This window comes from Tamandua tetradactyla, chromosome 3 (genome assembly GCF_023851605.1).
Source record: "Tamandua tetradactyla isolate mTamTet1 chromosome 3, mTamTet1.pri, whole genome shotgun sequence".
Lineage (NCBI taxonomy): Eukaryota > Metazoa > Chordata > Mammalia > Pilosa > Myrmecophagidae > Tamandua > Tamandua tetradactyla.
This window is the reverse complement of record NC_135329.1, coordinates 82,136,063-82,152,918: the sequence shown is the minus strand read 5'-3', so window position 1 is coordinate 82,152,918 and position 16,856 is coordinate 82,136,063. Positions and strand designations below refer to the sequence as shown.

The window sequence follows — 16,856 nt, the reverse complement described above, 5'->3', positions numbered from 1 at the left end:
TCCAAAACGCTACCTTCTCCTGCATGCAGCCCGACTCATGAGAAACACCCACCCTCCCTGTGCACTGACGCACACCATGCTATCTTCTCCTGGGTGGAAGGGTTTGCTTCCAGGGGAAGAACATCTTATTTTACCGAAAATCTCAGAAACACCAAAAACCCTGTTTCCTTATACAAAAATTAATTTAGTTGGATCAGATTTAAATAGAAAACAAAGCAAAACAAACAAACAAACAAAAACATTAAGAGGGAAATGGGGAAATTCCTTTTGTTAAATTTCATAGCAGGGAAAGACTTTCTAAGTTTGACCAACAGCTAGTACCAACCACCCAACAGAAAATGGGTACAGACCAATAGAAAAAGAAATGCAAATGACCCGAATTATACAGAAGAAGAGAAACCCCACATAAAATTACGACATATCCATTCCCACTTATTAGTTTGGCAGACCAGGTGGGGTACCAGACTGTGCTGACTTGGGACGTCTGCTTTCTTACTTGACCTTTCTCCTCCTTATGAAAATTTACCGTGTGACTCTCTCCTCCTGCTTCAAGAGACAAATAAAGGAGTTGATGCGGGTTATAGGTAACTCACCTCACCTCCAGCGAGGTCCCGGGCCCAGGACGCTGCATCCAGGTCACCAAGACATTGGCCTCTTTTTCCACCCTCTTCCTTCCCACCGTCCTGGTGTAGGGTCTGCAGAGAAAGCAGGAGGCTTGGCCGGGTTTTGGATCTCTCAGGGGCCCTGGAACTGCTGTCCACATCGTTGTAGTTCCCAAGAGAAAGCATGGAGACGGCAGTGGCCCTGGAGGTGCAGCTGCGGTCCTTGTGCAGGACGCAAGGCCTCCTCGGACTCCGAGGCTTGGGACTCAAGGGTTTGCAGGGCACGCCTTGTCCTTCCGCAGCCGAGCTGCAGGTGGAGCTGGAGGGAAGGGTGCAGCTGCTTCCCGGCTGCTGGGCTCCAGGGCTGAAGGGCGAGGTCTGCCCGGACTTTTCTGGAAGGATTCCTGAAAGTAGGCGCCCACCCCCTTCCTGGGAGGTCGTGCATTTGATGGCTGGCTCACTTTTTCTCCTACTATCTGGGGATCCCAAACTGCCGGATGACAAGGCTGAGGTGGGGAGATGCTGGGGTGCCCAGTGATCTCTGAAAACGAAGTTCTGACTGCCCACGATCTCCTCCTCCCCAGGGATGTTGGTCTCGGACAGGCCCGATCCGAGCGGACACAGGACTTCCGGCCCCGGAACCAGACTCACCAAGGGAGGCCTTTTTGGTCCTTCCGCATCTTTGCTTTTCAGCAGTGCCCGCCAGGAACTTGGGCGCAGCCTGCTCTTCTCCTTCTCGCCCTTAAGAGAACCTGGAGAACATTCCTCAGGGCTCTCTTTTTCTAAAATTTTTGGTTCAAAAAAATTGGAGAAGGTCTTGTGGGCTAAGGCCAACCTTGCCCGGAAGGTTTTCTCTGGAGTTTTACGTTTCTCTCCCTTGTAGTTTTCGGAAGCATACCTTCTGCTGACGAGGTTCCCTGGCGTCTCCTTTCCACCGCCTTCTGCTAGCCCAGCTCCAATTCCTCCTGGGTCCTTAGGAACTGGAGGAGGGGCCGCGCTGCAGTCCACGTGGCCTGGGGATGTCCTGCCCAGCGTGGGCGTCCGGGACACGCCGGGCAGTTGCTGGCCGTCAGGGCCCGGCCGCTCCGAGGAACCCCCTGAGCCCACAGCCTGCGTCCGCGCAGTGGGGCCAGACCCACCTGGGCCCACCGAGCGCTCCTCTGCGCCCAGCCCGCCCAGGTGGCCGGGACCCCCGCCCGCGCTCTTGGCCGCGGAGAGCTGACTCCTCCTGCGGGAGGGCGCCTTGGGGAGCCCCGGGATCTTCAGAGTGGCCTTGTGGAGACGGCGCGGGCTTCGCAGCGACTGGGCCCGCCCGGGCGCTGGGCTTGGGGTTTCGCCCTCTGGGGCGTGGGCTGCGCTCTCCCCTGTCGAGCCGCCTCTGGATTCGTCTTGGTCGTCGCTGTACTTTTCTTCTCTGGGGGCACGTAGGCCATGCTCCCTGGCCGCGGGGTCCGGACTTTCCTGCGCCTTGCTCCTGTGCTCGGGGCTCGGGGCTGCTCCAAGACATTCGTCCTGGGCTCTTTCCGGGTGCTGGCCGTCGGCAGAGGGAATCTCCTCGGGACTTGGGAGAGACGCCGAGACTCCTGGCCCGAGCGCTGCGTCCAGAACAGGGTCCTGGTCGTCTGCCCTAGCTCTTGAGTTCTGGTGTTTCCCAGGCAGCTTCTCTGCAGAAGGCTTGTCCGTGCTCAGCACGCTCCAAGCACGTTCCTGGGAACAAGACTTTCCGGAGAAGAAACCAGCTTTGTCAGGAGCCCTCTCTTTCGAAGCGGCGTGGGGGATCAGAACACTCCCAGGATCTGCGGCTTCAGATGGCACAGAAAGAGCTCGTTCTTCCATTCCCAGGTCGGGTGCTGCTGGCCCCCTGCACTCATTGCCACAAGATTTTGGTTTCCCAACCTCAGGAAACGCACAGGGGCTGACGCCAGTACTGCAAGGAAATCCAGGGTTCTCCTCCAGAATCTCACATGCCCGTGTTTCCGGAGTAGTCTCCACTTTTCTTCTGGTGGCCTGCAGACCTTTCTGCTCCACTGCTATAATGATGAGAGGGGATTTGCACCCAGGAGCGGCACAGCCAGCTGTGCGCTGCAGCCGCGGGCTGGCTGCAAGGGTCCTGCCACCACGGGCTGGTGGATCGCTGGGCCCCGCGCCACACTCCCCACCCTCACGGCTGCAGTCAGACACCTTGACGGCTGTTACTTCTGAAACACCCTGCCCAGCATTTTTCCTGCAGTTGAGGTCTAGAACCATTGCGTTTTCTTCCTTTGACGTGTCTATTCGCTTTGATTTCAGAATGGCCTCCGGAGCACCTGGACTGTTCACTGCGGAACAACCCATCAAAGCTCTGTTCCACACCCGGGTCCCGCCGCTACAACAACGGCGTGAGAACTCGGCCTCCGTAGAGAGCTTTCTTTGCTCACTGAGAGCATGCTTTGATGTGTGATTTCTGATTCTGTTTCCTGCCTCAACAGAAATGTCCTGAAGGTGTTTCTGTTTATCGTTCCCATCAGCGGCCTTCGGTGCTGGGCAGAGACTTTTGAGCTGCTCAGGTCTGTGTCCCCGGCTTTGTTTGGACTTGTAGGAGGCCGGCGCCAGCCCTTCGTCAGGGCTGACGTTCCCCAACTCTGAAGTAAGACATGAACGGCCAGGGCATGTCCTTAAATCCTGCCCCAACTGGTTTTCCAGCTGGAGATCCTCAGGGGTTGGGGCCGAAGGGGCCGTTTCCAAACTAGAGTCACTGGGTTTGTAGGGAATCTGCACATAAAGAGTCCTGCTAGGAAGCAAAGGACTCAGGTGGGTGGGGGGAGGGCAAAGTGTGTTTTGAATTCTTGGATCTTGTTCTGCTTCTGTCCCTTCCTTCAAATGGGTCCTGACCTCCCCACAGTTTCCCCCTGAAGGAGCTGCAGGATATCCTAAGGGAATATATGCTATGGAAAAGGCTCTGGTCAGTGCCCCTGTGTGCACACACTGATGCCCCAAGTGTGCCCTGCCCGGATCATCAATATTTTCAGGGGTACTATGGCACAGCTTGGTGTAGAGGAGGCAAGAGGGCCGGCAGGATACATCCAAGTAGGGCCAGGGCAAAAGCAAGTCTGTGTTTTCTGCCCTGGCTCCCAGAGGGGCTCTGCTGTGCAAGAAGTCTCTGCAGGGAAGCTGCCCTGTCCCCTTGGCTCTGGGGTGGATCTGTGGCCAACTCTGACCCACTTCACAGCGCCAGAGGAGGAAAGGCCAGACTGCTGGGGCATCTAGACAGCTCTCAGACTTGGATTTCTGATGAGAAAATGCAGAGACTACCCCTGGGCCTTGTGTGGTCACTGCCCTTGCTGGCAGAGGGCTGACTGTGGCACCCTTTGAATGGATCCTGGCATGCTGGAGAACTCCTGCCAGCAGAGACACTCGCTCGAGACTGGCCACACTGTCCCATACATGTCCTGCTTTCTCTTCTCCAGCAATTGCAGCAGAGACTCCAAACTCACTTTTGTAAGTCTCTCTCTTTAAGCTAGGGGATGAGTCTAGTTTTTCCTTTGGGCCAGGCCCAGGGACACAGGGCAAAGACTTCTTCTGCAGAGTTCTGGTTGCTGGGACATCAGGGCACACCCAACTTGCTTCTCTTTCTGGGGAGGCCCCACCTGCAGGGAGGTCACTGGGCAGAGATTCTGTGTCGGAAGCGCTTTTGAAGGGGTCAGACTTTGTGTCCGACCCTCTGTCACTCTGGTGGGAAAGCGTCTCAAAGTCCTCAAGGTCTGTTTCCTGCCGCCATCTTTGCTCCTCTGTTTCTGCAGGGGAAAGTGGGAGGTGGTTGTCTTCGCTCTCACCTTCACCTGGCAAGTGTGCACCTGGCTCAGGAGTCTGGAATGGCAAGAAGAGAGGAGTCAGAGACGACAGTGAAGACATCCGGGCTCGTGTACACTGAGCCTTCCTTTGTTAGAGGAAGGCTCAGAAACAACTCAACTGACAAATCTCCATGTGCCCCTGTGAAAAAACAGGTAAGCGTGAAGAGCTGCATTTTATTAACATAATAAAGAAGTGATGGGGTCAAAATAAACAGGGAGAAAATGGAGCACAGGGTCAAAGCAACCCTATTAAAAAGTCACAATAGGCCAAATAAACATATGCAGTTTAAGGAAGTATAAATATGTTGCATGAGTCAGGCAAAAAGCATATCCTTGACTAATGTGTTCAGGAAGAAGGAGCAAATTAATATGTTTGCATTGTGTTCTTTTTATTCTTATGTAACCAACTGGCTTTAAGTAAAGGCTCTGGCACTTGGAAGTGTTTTCTGAGTTTGATTGACTGGAGCCAAGGTAGGTATAAGAATTATGGAAATTGCAAACAGATTTTCATCTGCTATAAATGCCCTAATCTAGACAGCTTTGAGAAGAGGGAGAAAAGAGAGGAATGGTTTGAAGATTTCTCTCCCTTCATTACATATTTTTAAGTCAACTCTATTGAGGTTTAAATTTAAAAAGTATGCACCATTTTAGGTGTACATATTGAGTCTTGACAAATGAATAAACCCATGTAATTATCAATAAAATAAAAATGAAGAATATTTCCATTTCCTGCCAAAGTTCCTTCCTTCCCCTTCCCAGTCAATTTTCACCTTCCATCTTTCTCCTTCACCCCCAAAACAAGCTTAAATTTGTCTTTTCTAGAGATTCAGATGAATAGAATATGCACTGTGTATTCTTTTGGATCTGGTTTCTTTCACTCAGCACAGTATTTCAGAGATTCATCCACGTTGTAGCATGTGTCGATAGTTTGTTCCTTTTTATTGCAGAGTAAAATTTAGTTTTATGACTTTACCACAATTTAATTATCCATTCACTTGATGGGCATTTGGGTTGTTTCTTATTTGGGGTTCTCATGGATAAAGCTAATATAAACATTTGTGTACAACTCTTTTTAAGGACCTATGTTTTCCTATCTCTTGTGTAACTACCCAGAAGGACTTGATAGGCCATATTTTATATTTATATAAAATGTATTTATATAGCTTTATGTTTAACTTCATGAGAAAGGTTTTATCCATCGTGGTTGCACTATTTTACCTTCCAACCAGCAATATATGAGAGTTGCAGTTGCTCCTCATCCTCACCAATACTTGATAGTTTCAGCTCTTTTAAATTTAGCCTTTCTGTTGGCTGTGTAATGGTATCTTGCTGTGACTTAAATTTGCATTTCTTGATGAATAATGATGTGGAGCATTTTGTCATGTGTTTATCGAATACATTTACATCTTTTCTGTATGTTAAATGTTTGTTCATATCTGTTGCCTTGCTTTTGTTTTTTTAATAAATAATTTTTATCGTCAAACTTAACAAACATACAAACATGCTATACATGGTGTACAATCAAGAGCTCATGATATCATCACATAGTTGTGTATTCATCACCATGATCCTTTTTCTGAACATTTGCATCTCTCCAGCAAGGAAATAAAAACGAAAAAAGAAAAAAACTCATACATACCATACCCCTTACCCTTCCCTCTCATTGACTACTAGTATTTCAATCTACTCAGTTTATTTTAACCTTTGTTCCTCCTATTATTTATTTATTTTTAATCCATATTTTTCACTCATCTGTCCATACCCTAGATAAAAGGAGCATCAGACACAAGGCTTTCACAATAACACAGTCACATTGTAAAAGCTATATCATTATACAATCACCTTGAAGAAACAAGGCTACTGGAACACAGCTCTATAGTTTCAGGTACTTCCCTCTAGCTGCTCCAATACACTATAAATTAAAAAGGGGCTATCTATATAATATGTAAGAATAACCTCCAGGATAACCTCTCAACTCTAATCTCTCAGCCACTGACACTTTATTTTGTCTCATTTTTCTCTTCTCCCTTTACATTAATTTTTTTTTGTTATTAGGGAAATTGTAGGTTTACAGAAAAATCATGCAGTATATACAGAGTTACTATTTACCCCCTACACACACAGTTTTCCCTAGTATTAACACTTTACATTAGTGTGGTACCTGTGTTACAGTTGATGAAACATTATTATTATTATACTATTAACTGCAGTTCATAGTTTACATTAGGGTTCACTGTGTTGTGCAGTCCCGTGGGTTTTTTTTTTTTTTTTGCAATTTTTTTATTCTAGTAACATATACACAATCTAAAATTTTCTCTTTTAAATGCATTCAAATATATAATTCACTGGTGTTAGTTACATTCACAATGTCTTGTTACCATCACTACCATCCGTTACCAAAACTTTTCTATCACCCCACACAGAAACTCTCTACTAATTTAATCATTAACGCTCCATTCCCAAACCCACCCCAGTCCCTGGTAACCTGTATTCTGGTTTCTGACTTTATGGATTTGATTATTCTTGTTATTTCGTATCAGTGAGATCATACAATATTTGTCCTTTTGGCCCTGGCTTTGGTTCACTCAGCATGATGTCTTCAAGGTTCACCCATGTCTCATGTATCAGAACTCCATTCCTTTTTTATGGCTGAATAATACTCCTTTGTGTGTATATGCTACACTTTACTCCTTCAGATGTTGATGGAGACTTGGGTTGCCTCCATCTCTGAGTAGCTGTGAATAATACCTCTGTGAACATTGGTGTGGGCTTCATTAACGTTTGGAGGTCCTGATTTCAATTCTCCCGGGCATATACATAGAAACGGGATTGCCAGCTCATATGGTAAATTTATAATTGACTTTCTGAGGAACTGCCAAACAATTTTCCACAGCCCCTGTACCATTTTACAATCCTACCCAACAGCGAATGACTGTTCCTATTTCTCCATATCTTCTCCAACCTATTTTCCTTTTTTATTTTAAATAGTAGCCATTCAGATGGGTATGAAATAGTATTTAATTGTGGTTTTGATTTGCATTTCACTAATGTCTAGTGATGTTGAGCATCTTTTCATGTACCTATTAACCATTTGTATATCTTTGGAGAAATCGTTTGCCCATTTGTAAATTAGGTTCTTTAGTTTTTGTTGTTGAGTTGTAGGAGTTACTTGTATATTCTGGATATTAAACCATATTTGCATGTGAAATTTTGAAATATTTCCTCCCATTCTGTAGTTGTCTTTTTACTTTCATGATAAAGTCTTTTGATACACAGAAATATTTAATGAAGTTCCATTTATATGTTTTTTTTCTTATGTTGCTTGTGCTTTTACCACTAGGGCTAAGAAGCCATTGCTTAACACTAGGTCAGGATGATGCTTCCTTATGTTTTCTTCTGGGAGTTTTAACATTTTGTTCCTTACACTTAGGACTGTGGTCCATTTTGAGTTAATTTCTGTACATAGTGTGAGTTAGGGGTCCACCTTCATTCTTTTGCACGTGGATATCCAGTTTACCCAGCACCATTAGTTGAAGAAACTAGGCTTTCCCTATTGAGTGGGTTTGGTACTGTTGTCAAAAATCAGTTGAGGGCGGGCCACGGTCGCCCAGCAGGCAGAGTTCTCGCCTCCTATGCCAGAGACCCGGGTTCGATTCCCAGTGTCTGCCCATGCAAAAAAAAAAAAAAAAAAATTACATATCAATTGACCATAGATGTGAGAGTTTATTTCTGAACTGTCAATCTCATTCTTTTAGTCTATATATCTGTCCTTATGCCAGTACAATTCTGTTTTGATCACTGTACCTTTGTAATAAATGTTAAAATCGGGGAATGTGAGTCTTCCAACTTCCATTCTTCTTTTTCAAGACGGTTTTGGCTATTCAGGCCCCCTTACCCTTCCATATCAATTTGATGATGACATTTCCATTTCTGAAAAGAAAGCCATTGGAATTTTGGTGGTATTACATTGAATTTGTAAATGGCTTTAGGTAGAATCGACATCTTAACAATGTTTATGTTCCCAGTCCATGAATGTCAAATGTCCTTCCATTTATTTAGGTCTTCTTTGATTTATTTCAGCAAGTTTGTGCAATTTTCCATGTATGGGTCTTTTACAACCTTTGTTTAATTCATTCTTAGATATTTGATTCTTTTAGTTACTATTGCACACAGAATTTGTTTTCTTGATTTTCTCTTTGGATTGTTCATTATAGAAGCACTACTGATTTTTGCATGTTGATCTTGTATCCCACCATGTTGGTGAATTCATTTATTAACTCTTATAGCTTTGTTATAGATTTTAAAGGATTTTCTCTATATAGAATCATGTTCTCTACAAATTGGGAAAGTTCTATTTCTTCCTTTTCAATTTGGATGCCTTTTATTTCCTTTTTTTCTAATTGCTCTGGCTAGCACTTCCAGTACAATGTTGACTAACAACATTGGACATTGTTGTCTTTCACCTGATTTTAAAGAGAATGTTCTCAGTCTTTCACTATTGAGTATGATGTTAGCTCTGGGTAAAGGATGTGCCATATTTAAATTACATTGTTTTTCTTCTTATTATATGGTTATAGGAGTTCTTTTTAGATTCTAGATACCAGCCTTTTCTTAGATATACATATTAAAAATATTTTCTCTTAGCTTATGGCTTGCCTTTTGTTCTAGTTTGCTAGCTCCTGGAATGTGATATAACAGAAATGGAACAGCTTTTAAAAGGGGGAATTTATTAAGTTGCAAATTTACAGTTCTAAGGCCATGAAAATGTTCCAGTTTTTCTTAACATTCTTTACTGTGCAATATAACATACAAAAAGCAATACATTTCAAAGTATATGCTAACGATCAGTTACAGAACAGATTCCAAAGTTTGGTATGGGTTACAATTCCACATTTTCATGTTTTTCCTCCTAGCTGCTGCAAAACATTGGAGGCTAAAAAGAAATATCAATATAACAATTCAGCAGTCATACTCATTTGTTAAATTCTACATTATAACTTCTCCCTCACCTTTGATTTTTCTCCCAATCTTAAGGGGTATTTGGGCTATTACCATTCTAACTTTTTCATGTTGAGAAGGGGTATCAACAGTACAGGGATAGAATGGTTGATGTTCTTTGAGAGGCTGGCCTCTCTGGGCTTCGGAAATTATCTGGTCTAGGAACCATCTGAAGTTGAGCATCTTTTCATATGCTTATTTGGCATCTCTATATCCTATTCCATGAAGTGTTTACTCATATCTGTTGCCCATTTTCTAATCGTATTGTTTGTTTTTTTGAACATTAAATTTTGAAAGTTCTTTACATATTGTAGATACTAACTTTTTTTGTTGGATATGTGGTTTGTAAATATTTTCTCCTAATCCATAGCTTGTCTTTTCCCCTCTTTCACAGAACCAAAGTTTTTAATTTTGATGATGTTCAATTTATCAAATTTTCTTTATGTATTGTACTTTGCTGTTCAATACTTTATGGATTGTACTTTGGTGTACAAAAAGAACTCTTCACCTAACTCTAGATTGTGAAGTTTTTCCCCTATTTTTTCCTAAAAGTTTTATGCTGTTGTATTTTACAATTAAATCTGTGATCTATTTTGAGTTAATTTTTGCATTACATGCACGGTTTAGGTCAAGGTTGATTTTTTTTTGTTTATGGCTGCATATTTTCTTCAGAATAATTTGTTGATAAGGCTAATATTCTTCCATTGACTTGATTTTGCACCTTTGTCAAAATCCACTGGGCATATTTATGTGGCCTATTTCTGGTTTTTCTCTTCTGATCATTGATCTATGTGTCTCCCCCTCTGTCAATACCATATGATCTTGATGACTGTAGGTATATAATATGCACTAATATTATTGTCCATTTATTCTTTTAAAATATTGTTTCAGTTATTTTAGGTCTTTTGCTTTTCCATATAAACTTTAGAATGATCTTGTCTATGTCTATGAAAAAATATGCTGTGATTTTGACAGGAATTATATTAAACCTATAGATAAATTTGAGCAGAAGTGTCATATTTACTATACTGAATCTTCCAATTCAGGACCTGGCCTATCTCCTCCATTTATTTATCCTTTGATTTCTTTTATCAGCATTTTGTAATTTTCAACATACATGTTTTGCTAAGTTTATACCTAAGTAGCTGATTTTCTTTGGAATAAAACTGCAGACAGTATTGTATTGCTTAATTTCAGTTTCCATATGTTAGTATACAGAAATGTGACTGAGTTTTCTGTGTTGGATCTTGTATCTTGTGACTTTGTTGAACTCACTTATTAGTTCTGAGGTGGTTATTACTTTTTTTTGTAAATTGCTTGGCATTTTATATGCAGACAATCATGTCATTTGAAAAGCAGGATAGTTTTATTTCTTCCTTTCCAATATATATACATTTTTTGGGGTGTGTGCCTTATGGCATTGGCTAGAATTTAAGGTAATATGTTGAATAGCAGTGGTGAGAACAGACATCTTTTCCTCATTCCTGAACTTAGTGAGAAAGAATCTATCTTTGACCATTAAGTATGATGCTACTATAGGCTTTTTAAAAATTAATTTTTATTTTTTATTGTGAAAAATAACATATACAAAAACCAATAAATTTTAAAGCACACCACAACAATGAGTCATAGAACGGATTTTAGAGTTTGGTATGGGTTACAGTTCCACAATTTTAGGTTTTTCCTTCTAGCTGCTCCAAGACACTGGAAGCTAAAGGAAATATCAGTGTAATGATTCAACAGTTATACTCATTTGTTAAATCCTATCTTCTCAGTTATAACTCTACCTTCTTGATCTTTCTCCCAATCTTTAGGAGTATTTGGGTTATGTCCATTCTAACTTTTTCCTGTTTGAAAGGGCTGTTGATAATATGAAATAGGGGGATGGAATTGATTTCTGGAGAGGATGGCCTCTCTGGGTTTCAGGACTTATCTGGCCTAGAAACCCATCTGGAGGTTGTAGGTTTCTGGAAAGTAATCATAGTGCATGGAAACTTTGCAGAATCTCAGCTAGAGCGTTAGGTGTTTTTTAGGTTTGGCAGGAATAGTTTTTGTTGGGGTTTGGCAAACCATGATAAATAGCAGTATCTAGCTGAAGCTGGCATTAAGAGTAGCCTCCAGAGTAGCCTCTTGACTCTATTTGAACTCTTTTAGCCACTGATACCTTATTTGTTACAATTCATTTCCCCCTTTTGGTCAGGATGGCATTATCAATCCCATGGTGCCAAGACCAGGCTAATCCCTGGGAGTCATAGCCCATGCTGCCAGGGAGACTTTCACCTCGGATGTCATGTCCCATGTAGAGGATAGGGTAATTATTTCACTTGCAGAGTTGGGCTTAGAGAGAGAGAGAGAGGTCACATCTGAGCAATAGAAGAGGTTCTCTGGAAGTAACTCTGAGGCATAGCTACAGGTAGGCTAAGCTTCTCTGCTACATAAATAAACTTCACAAGAGCAGGCCTCAAAATCAAGAGCTTGAAAAAAAAAATCAAGACCTTGGCCTATTGACTTGGGTGTCCCTAATGTTTGACAAAGTATCAGGGGGGTTCCCAGTGGTAAAGTTTAATAGTTTCATATTTTCTCCAGTCCTTCAAGGTACTTTGTCAATACTTTTTGATAATCTACTTAACATACTCTGGGATGTATCCAGGCATTACATTAAGCTACATTAAGCTATGCAAGATTGCAGGCCCTCATGTTCTTTGTGCTCCCTGTTTTTGGGTTGTTTAAATGATCTATCCAGACAGGTTGAGCTAGATTATGTGCTACAGAAAATTTAAGTGCTGAGCAAAATAAACCTTTCTTCCTTTGGTCACATAGAGTAACTGATGTTCTAAAATACAGACAGTGTCTTCCTTACCACTGTATTCTGATTTACCTTAGTCCTAACCCAACTGGCTTCATTCCTATCTTTGATTGAATCCTGATCTCTTTTTCAGTTTCTTTAACAGTTGTCATATGTGGCAATGCTGACTTTCAGACCTGCAGAAGTCTTACCCTGAATCTTAGATGTCACACAAGCAGCCAAAATTCCAGGGAATACCAGGTTATACATATACAGCACAGCCTCTCAAAATCTAGAAATAGCAATTACAGTCTGGACTAAATGTGATTGCAATAAGAGTTTACAATCTAGGCCCCAATTTTCTTATAAGTATTTTCTAATTGCAACCGTACAATATTTCCTTTTTTGTTTCTGGCTTATTTTGCATCACATAATGTCCCCCAGGTTCATTCACACCATTGCATGCCTCATGACTTCATTCCTTTTTGTAGCAGCACAGTATTCCGTCATATGTATACACTACACGTCACCATTCTACTTCTCAGTTCAAGGTATCCTTCAACCACCTCTATCCATTGGCATCATGTATAATGTCCAAAGTCAACAGTGCATGTCTCGCACTATCCTCACTTCATGGTATAATCATCAACACTCTCATTTTTAGGCAATATTGCTCCCAAGAGAAAAATAACCAATAAGCACACCTCACCAAATAGAAAATCCAAACCTCACCTTAATTCTTGTCCCCCCTCACCCTTAATTATTTACCCCGGGTATTGCTATGGAACTGTTGATGTCTTCCTGATAAACATAGCTCATAGAGTTGAGCTATGTTTTTTTGTATGAATTCTTAATCAAGTTGCAGAAGTTACTCTCAATTCCTAACATTGCTGAGGGCTCTTATAATGAATGCATGTTGTATTTTGTTCAAATACATTTTCTGTGTCAATTGGTAGGATCATATGATTTTTCTTCTTTAGCTTCTTGACATGGATTATTATGAGTGATTTTCAAATGTGGAACCATTCTTGAATATGTGGAATAATCCTCACATGATCATAGTGTAGAATTATTTTTTATATTTCTGCATTCAATATGCTAATATTTTGTTGGGGATTCTGCACTTAAATTCATGGGTGATATTGGTTTGGTATTCTTTTGGCTGATTTTGGTATCAGGGTAATACTAGTATTATAAAATGAGTTGGGAAATATGCTGCTTTGAATCTATTAGGTACCTCAGAAAAGCCATATTTTAATCCTGATTCAATCTTGTGGAGGCAGCCATTTCCTTTCATCTTAATTCAGTACTATAGGGCAGATTCAGATTAGATTATCTCCACGGACATGTGATGCAATTAACTGCGGGTGTGACCCTTTGATTAGATGGAAATGTGACTCCACCCATTCCAGGTGGGTCTTGATTAGTTTACTGGATTCCTTTAAAAGAAGAAACATTTTGGAGAAAAGACAGAAACTTCAGAGCCGACAGAGAAAGAGCTGACAGGAACTTCAGAGCAGAACTGATACAGATGCTGACATGTGGAGAACAGAGACATGGATGTTTGGAGATGCTTGGAGCCCAGCAGATGTCACCATGAGATGTTAAGCAAGCCAGAACCTAGAGAGAGCCAAGGGAAGCCAAGAGATGAAGGCCAGCCCTGGAGAAGCAAAGTGAGGAACCCCCACAGGAACAGCGGCTAAAAATAATGCAGCCTAGGAACAAGGGACCAGCACATGCCAGCCACGTGACTACCCAGCTGACAGAGGTGTTCCTCACCCATTGGCTTCTTTCCCTGGATGCCTTATTTGGACATTTTTATAGACTTAGAACTATAAACTTATAACATTAAATTCCCTTTTAAAAAGCCATTCCAATTCTGGTATATCACATTCCAACAGCTTACAAACTAATACAGGAAGCATTTTCTCCTCTTCTAAGTTTTGGAAGAGAGGGTGTATAGTTGGTATTTATTCTTTCTTGAATGTTTGTTATAATCTTCCAATGAAATCAGTGGGCCTGAAGACTTCTTCTATGGGAGTTTTAAAATTATGAATTCAATTTCCTTAATGGTTATAGTAATATTCATGTTGCTTATTTCATCTTGGTTGAGTTTTGGCAATTTGTGATTTTTGATGAAATTACCCATTTCTTCTATGTAGTTGAGTACAAAATTATTGCGTACCCTTATTATCCTTTTAATGGCTGAAGAATCTGTAGTGATATCAATATATAATGCCATACCATTCCTCTAGGTTTCTTAGGAGATGATCATGTCATCTGTACCTAAGGACAATTTTAGGTTTTCCTTTCCTAAGTGCCTTTTTTTTCACAGTATATTTTTGACAATAGTAGATACTCAGTCCTAGGATATGTAAGAAGGCACCCTAGATTGCCAGCAAATTAAGACCCAGTTCACAGCCCATGGGAAACACTGCCAAACAAAAATTTGGGTATTATAAAAAGATCAGTCATTGACAGGATCCTTTATCTCCCTGTTCATTACCAAAAACAGAACTAACATGTAGAGCCAAGCCATTCCCAAACCTCCTTTTAGTAAATGTTGGTCAATGCTTGTAGAGGTTCTGTCATCAAAGATGAAATTCAAAAGCTCCTTAGAGTTTATCCCAGTATAAGTCATGGTCATTCATTCAACATTAAAACCACCTACTGTGTACCAGGCCATGTGAAAAAGACTTGAGATTCCCTGTCTATGCCTTTGAGGATCTCATCTTGATTGAGACAGACAACTATGATGTCAGTGGGAAATACCATGATAATTGTGCACATGGGGGGCTATGGAAGTACAGTGGAGAAATTTCTAACCTACCTGGAAATGCTTTCCCAAGGCAGTCATCCCTAGCTGAGTCTTTAAGGAGGAGGAATTCACCAGGTTGAGAAGATGGTCAGATGGTGAGGAGGAGAAAAAGTTAAGCACAAAGAATGGCAATGATAGACAAACTAGCGGTGCTGTTTTAGGAGCTACAGCCTTGGATTGAAGTTAAAAATCTCATAGTGTGGGTTTCATCTCTGCAGCCCTTATTTCCTCCCTCCCTTATAGCCCCTTCTCCCTTTCCAACCTCCAATACCCGTAAAAGGGTTAGGTACATTTTCTCTGAAACTACCAGCTGGCTGGTATTGAATCACATTCAATAAAAAGGTGTTGAGTAGTTGTGAAATGATTTTTAACTCCTTCACAACTTTCTCATGCACCTCTTCCTCTGTGTTCTAATTTCTGTTGCCTTTGTTGGAATCCTCATCAACTTTATCCTAGATGCAACAGGCTGGCCTCCCTACATCCAATCTTGTCTAATCCATGTACACATGGATGCCAATGAATTCTGAAAACCAAATATAAGATTTAGCACATCCCTCTTATGCTGAAAATATTTACTCATTCCCTCTGACTCCAAGATAAAATCCAAACTTCCAACATGGAATGTGCTTCATGACCTGGCCCATATCCACTTCTCCAAGCTTATCTCTTGGCACTCATCTCCTCCTCACCCCAGCTCCTGGATACCCATAACCTATCTGTCTCTGTATTAAACCATCCACCTTTCACCCTGCAAACCACAGGCTCCTATGTTTTTGTACTTTGCTCACATTTTCCCTTTGACTCATCAGTCTCTGAGCATCTTTGAAGACTCAGTTCACTATGCAACCTCACTTGCCACTACCAGACCTAGCCCCAGCTATAAAATCGCATATGGCCTCCTTTCAGTTTCCACTGTACCCTTCACAGATGTCTTTCATAACACCTAAAATATTTTATTGTAGAAGTCCATTTGCCAGATGGACTTTCTACCAGAATAGAACTCAGAATTTCTTAAGTGCAAAGATCTGTCCAAAAATATCAATGTTTCCCCAGCTGAAAGTGCAGTCCTCAATAGATTTTTGTTGAACATATAACTGAATGAATATTTGGATTGTGAGGCATTTTAAAGGCTTCCTTTAGGGACTTCCACCCATTGGTTTGAACTACCAACTACTGGATAAGGAATCTGAACTTCTAAGACTGAATAGCCAGATATACAATTGGGCTGCTCCTCAAAATACTTTATCACATTCCAAAAGCAGCACATTTTCTACAAATAAGTATTTTTTTCCTGTTTTCTCTATAGGCACAATAAATCTAGGGTATTGAGCTATGTTAATTATCCCATCAGCTGGGACTATCAGTTGCTGTTTCCCATTGCTGTTAGACAGTAACATCCAGCAATAATGACACGAATCTCAAGGACTACATGACACATAACCATGCTGCCTTCCATAGAAAGATCCTGGACTTGACAGTGCAGAGGACAGTCTTGGGTTATAAGCCTGTTTGTCACATTTTCCTTAGTCTACATTTCTGTCGATGGCTAACATAATGTCAGTGTGTAGATCTTACTAGATTGTTGGGAAGTTTAAGTTAGCTTATCAAAGGGCTCTGAAAATTCTAAATATTCTCCTACTCTCTAAATTATAGTGTAAAATCTTGACTAAATGCTCCACTTTCAGTACTTTATAATAAATAAAATTTTTATGGAAATGCAAAAAAACTAGAATAGTTAAAATAACTTGGAAAAGGACAAATGGAAGATTCAAACTACCCTACTTCAAGACTTACTCTAAAGCTGTAGTAGTTGAAAACAGTTT

At 41.5% G+C, this 16,856-nt stretch overlaps 2 protein-coding genes across 2 annotated transcripts in view; both read right to left on the bottom strand.

The window, feature by feature from the left end:
• LOC143677453 (rho guanine nucleotide exchange factor 4-like) overlaps positions 1-1,640 on the bottom strand; it is a 145,187-nt gene extending 143,547 nt beyond the window's left edge. The window contains 1 exon segment of the mRNA XM_077153418.1: positions 594-1,640. Coding sequence (XP_077009533.1) covers positions 594-788 — 195 coding nt within the window. The 5' untranslated portion in view covers positions 789-1,640.
• LOC143675688 (uncharacterized) lies at positions 869-14,951 on the bottom strand. The gene is made up of 3 exons (XM_077151754.1): positions 14,887-14,951; positions 1,170-4,448; positions 869-1,078 (listed from the first exon to the last, which is right to left on the bottom strand). Exons 1-3 carry the CDS (start codon positions 14,899-14,901, stop codon positions 869-871), a joined length of 3,504 nt encoding a protein of 1,167 aa, XP_077007869.1. The 5' UTR covers positions 14,902-14,951.
• Between the last annotated feature and the right edge of the window lie 1,905 nt (positions 14,952-16,856).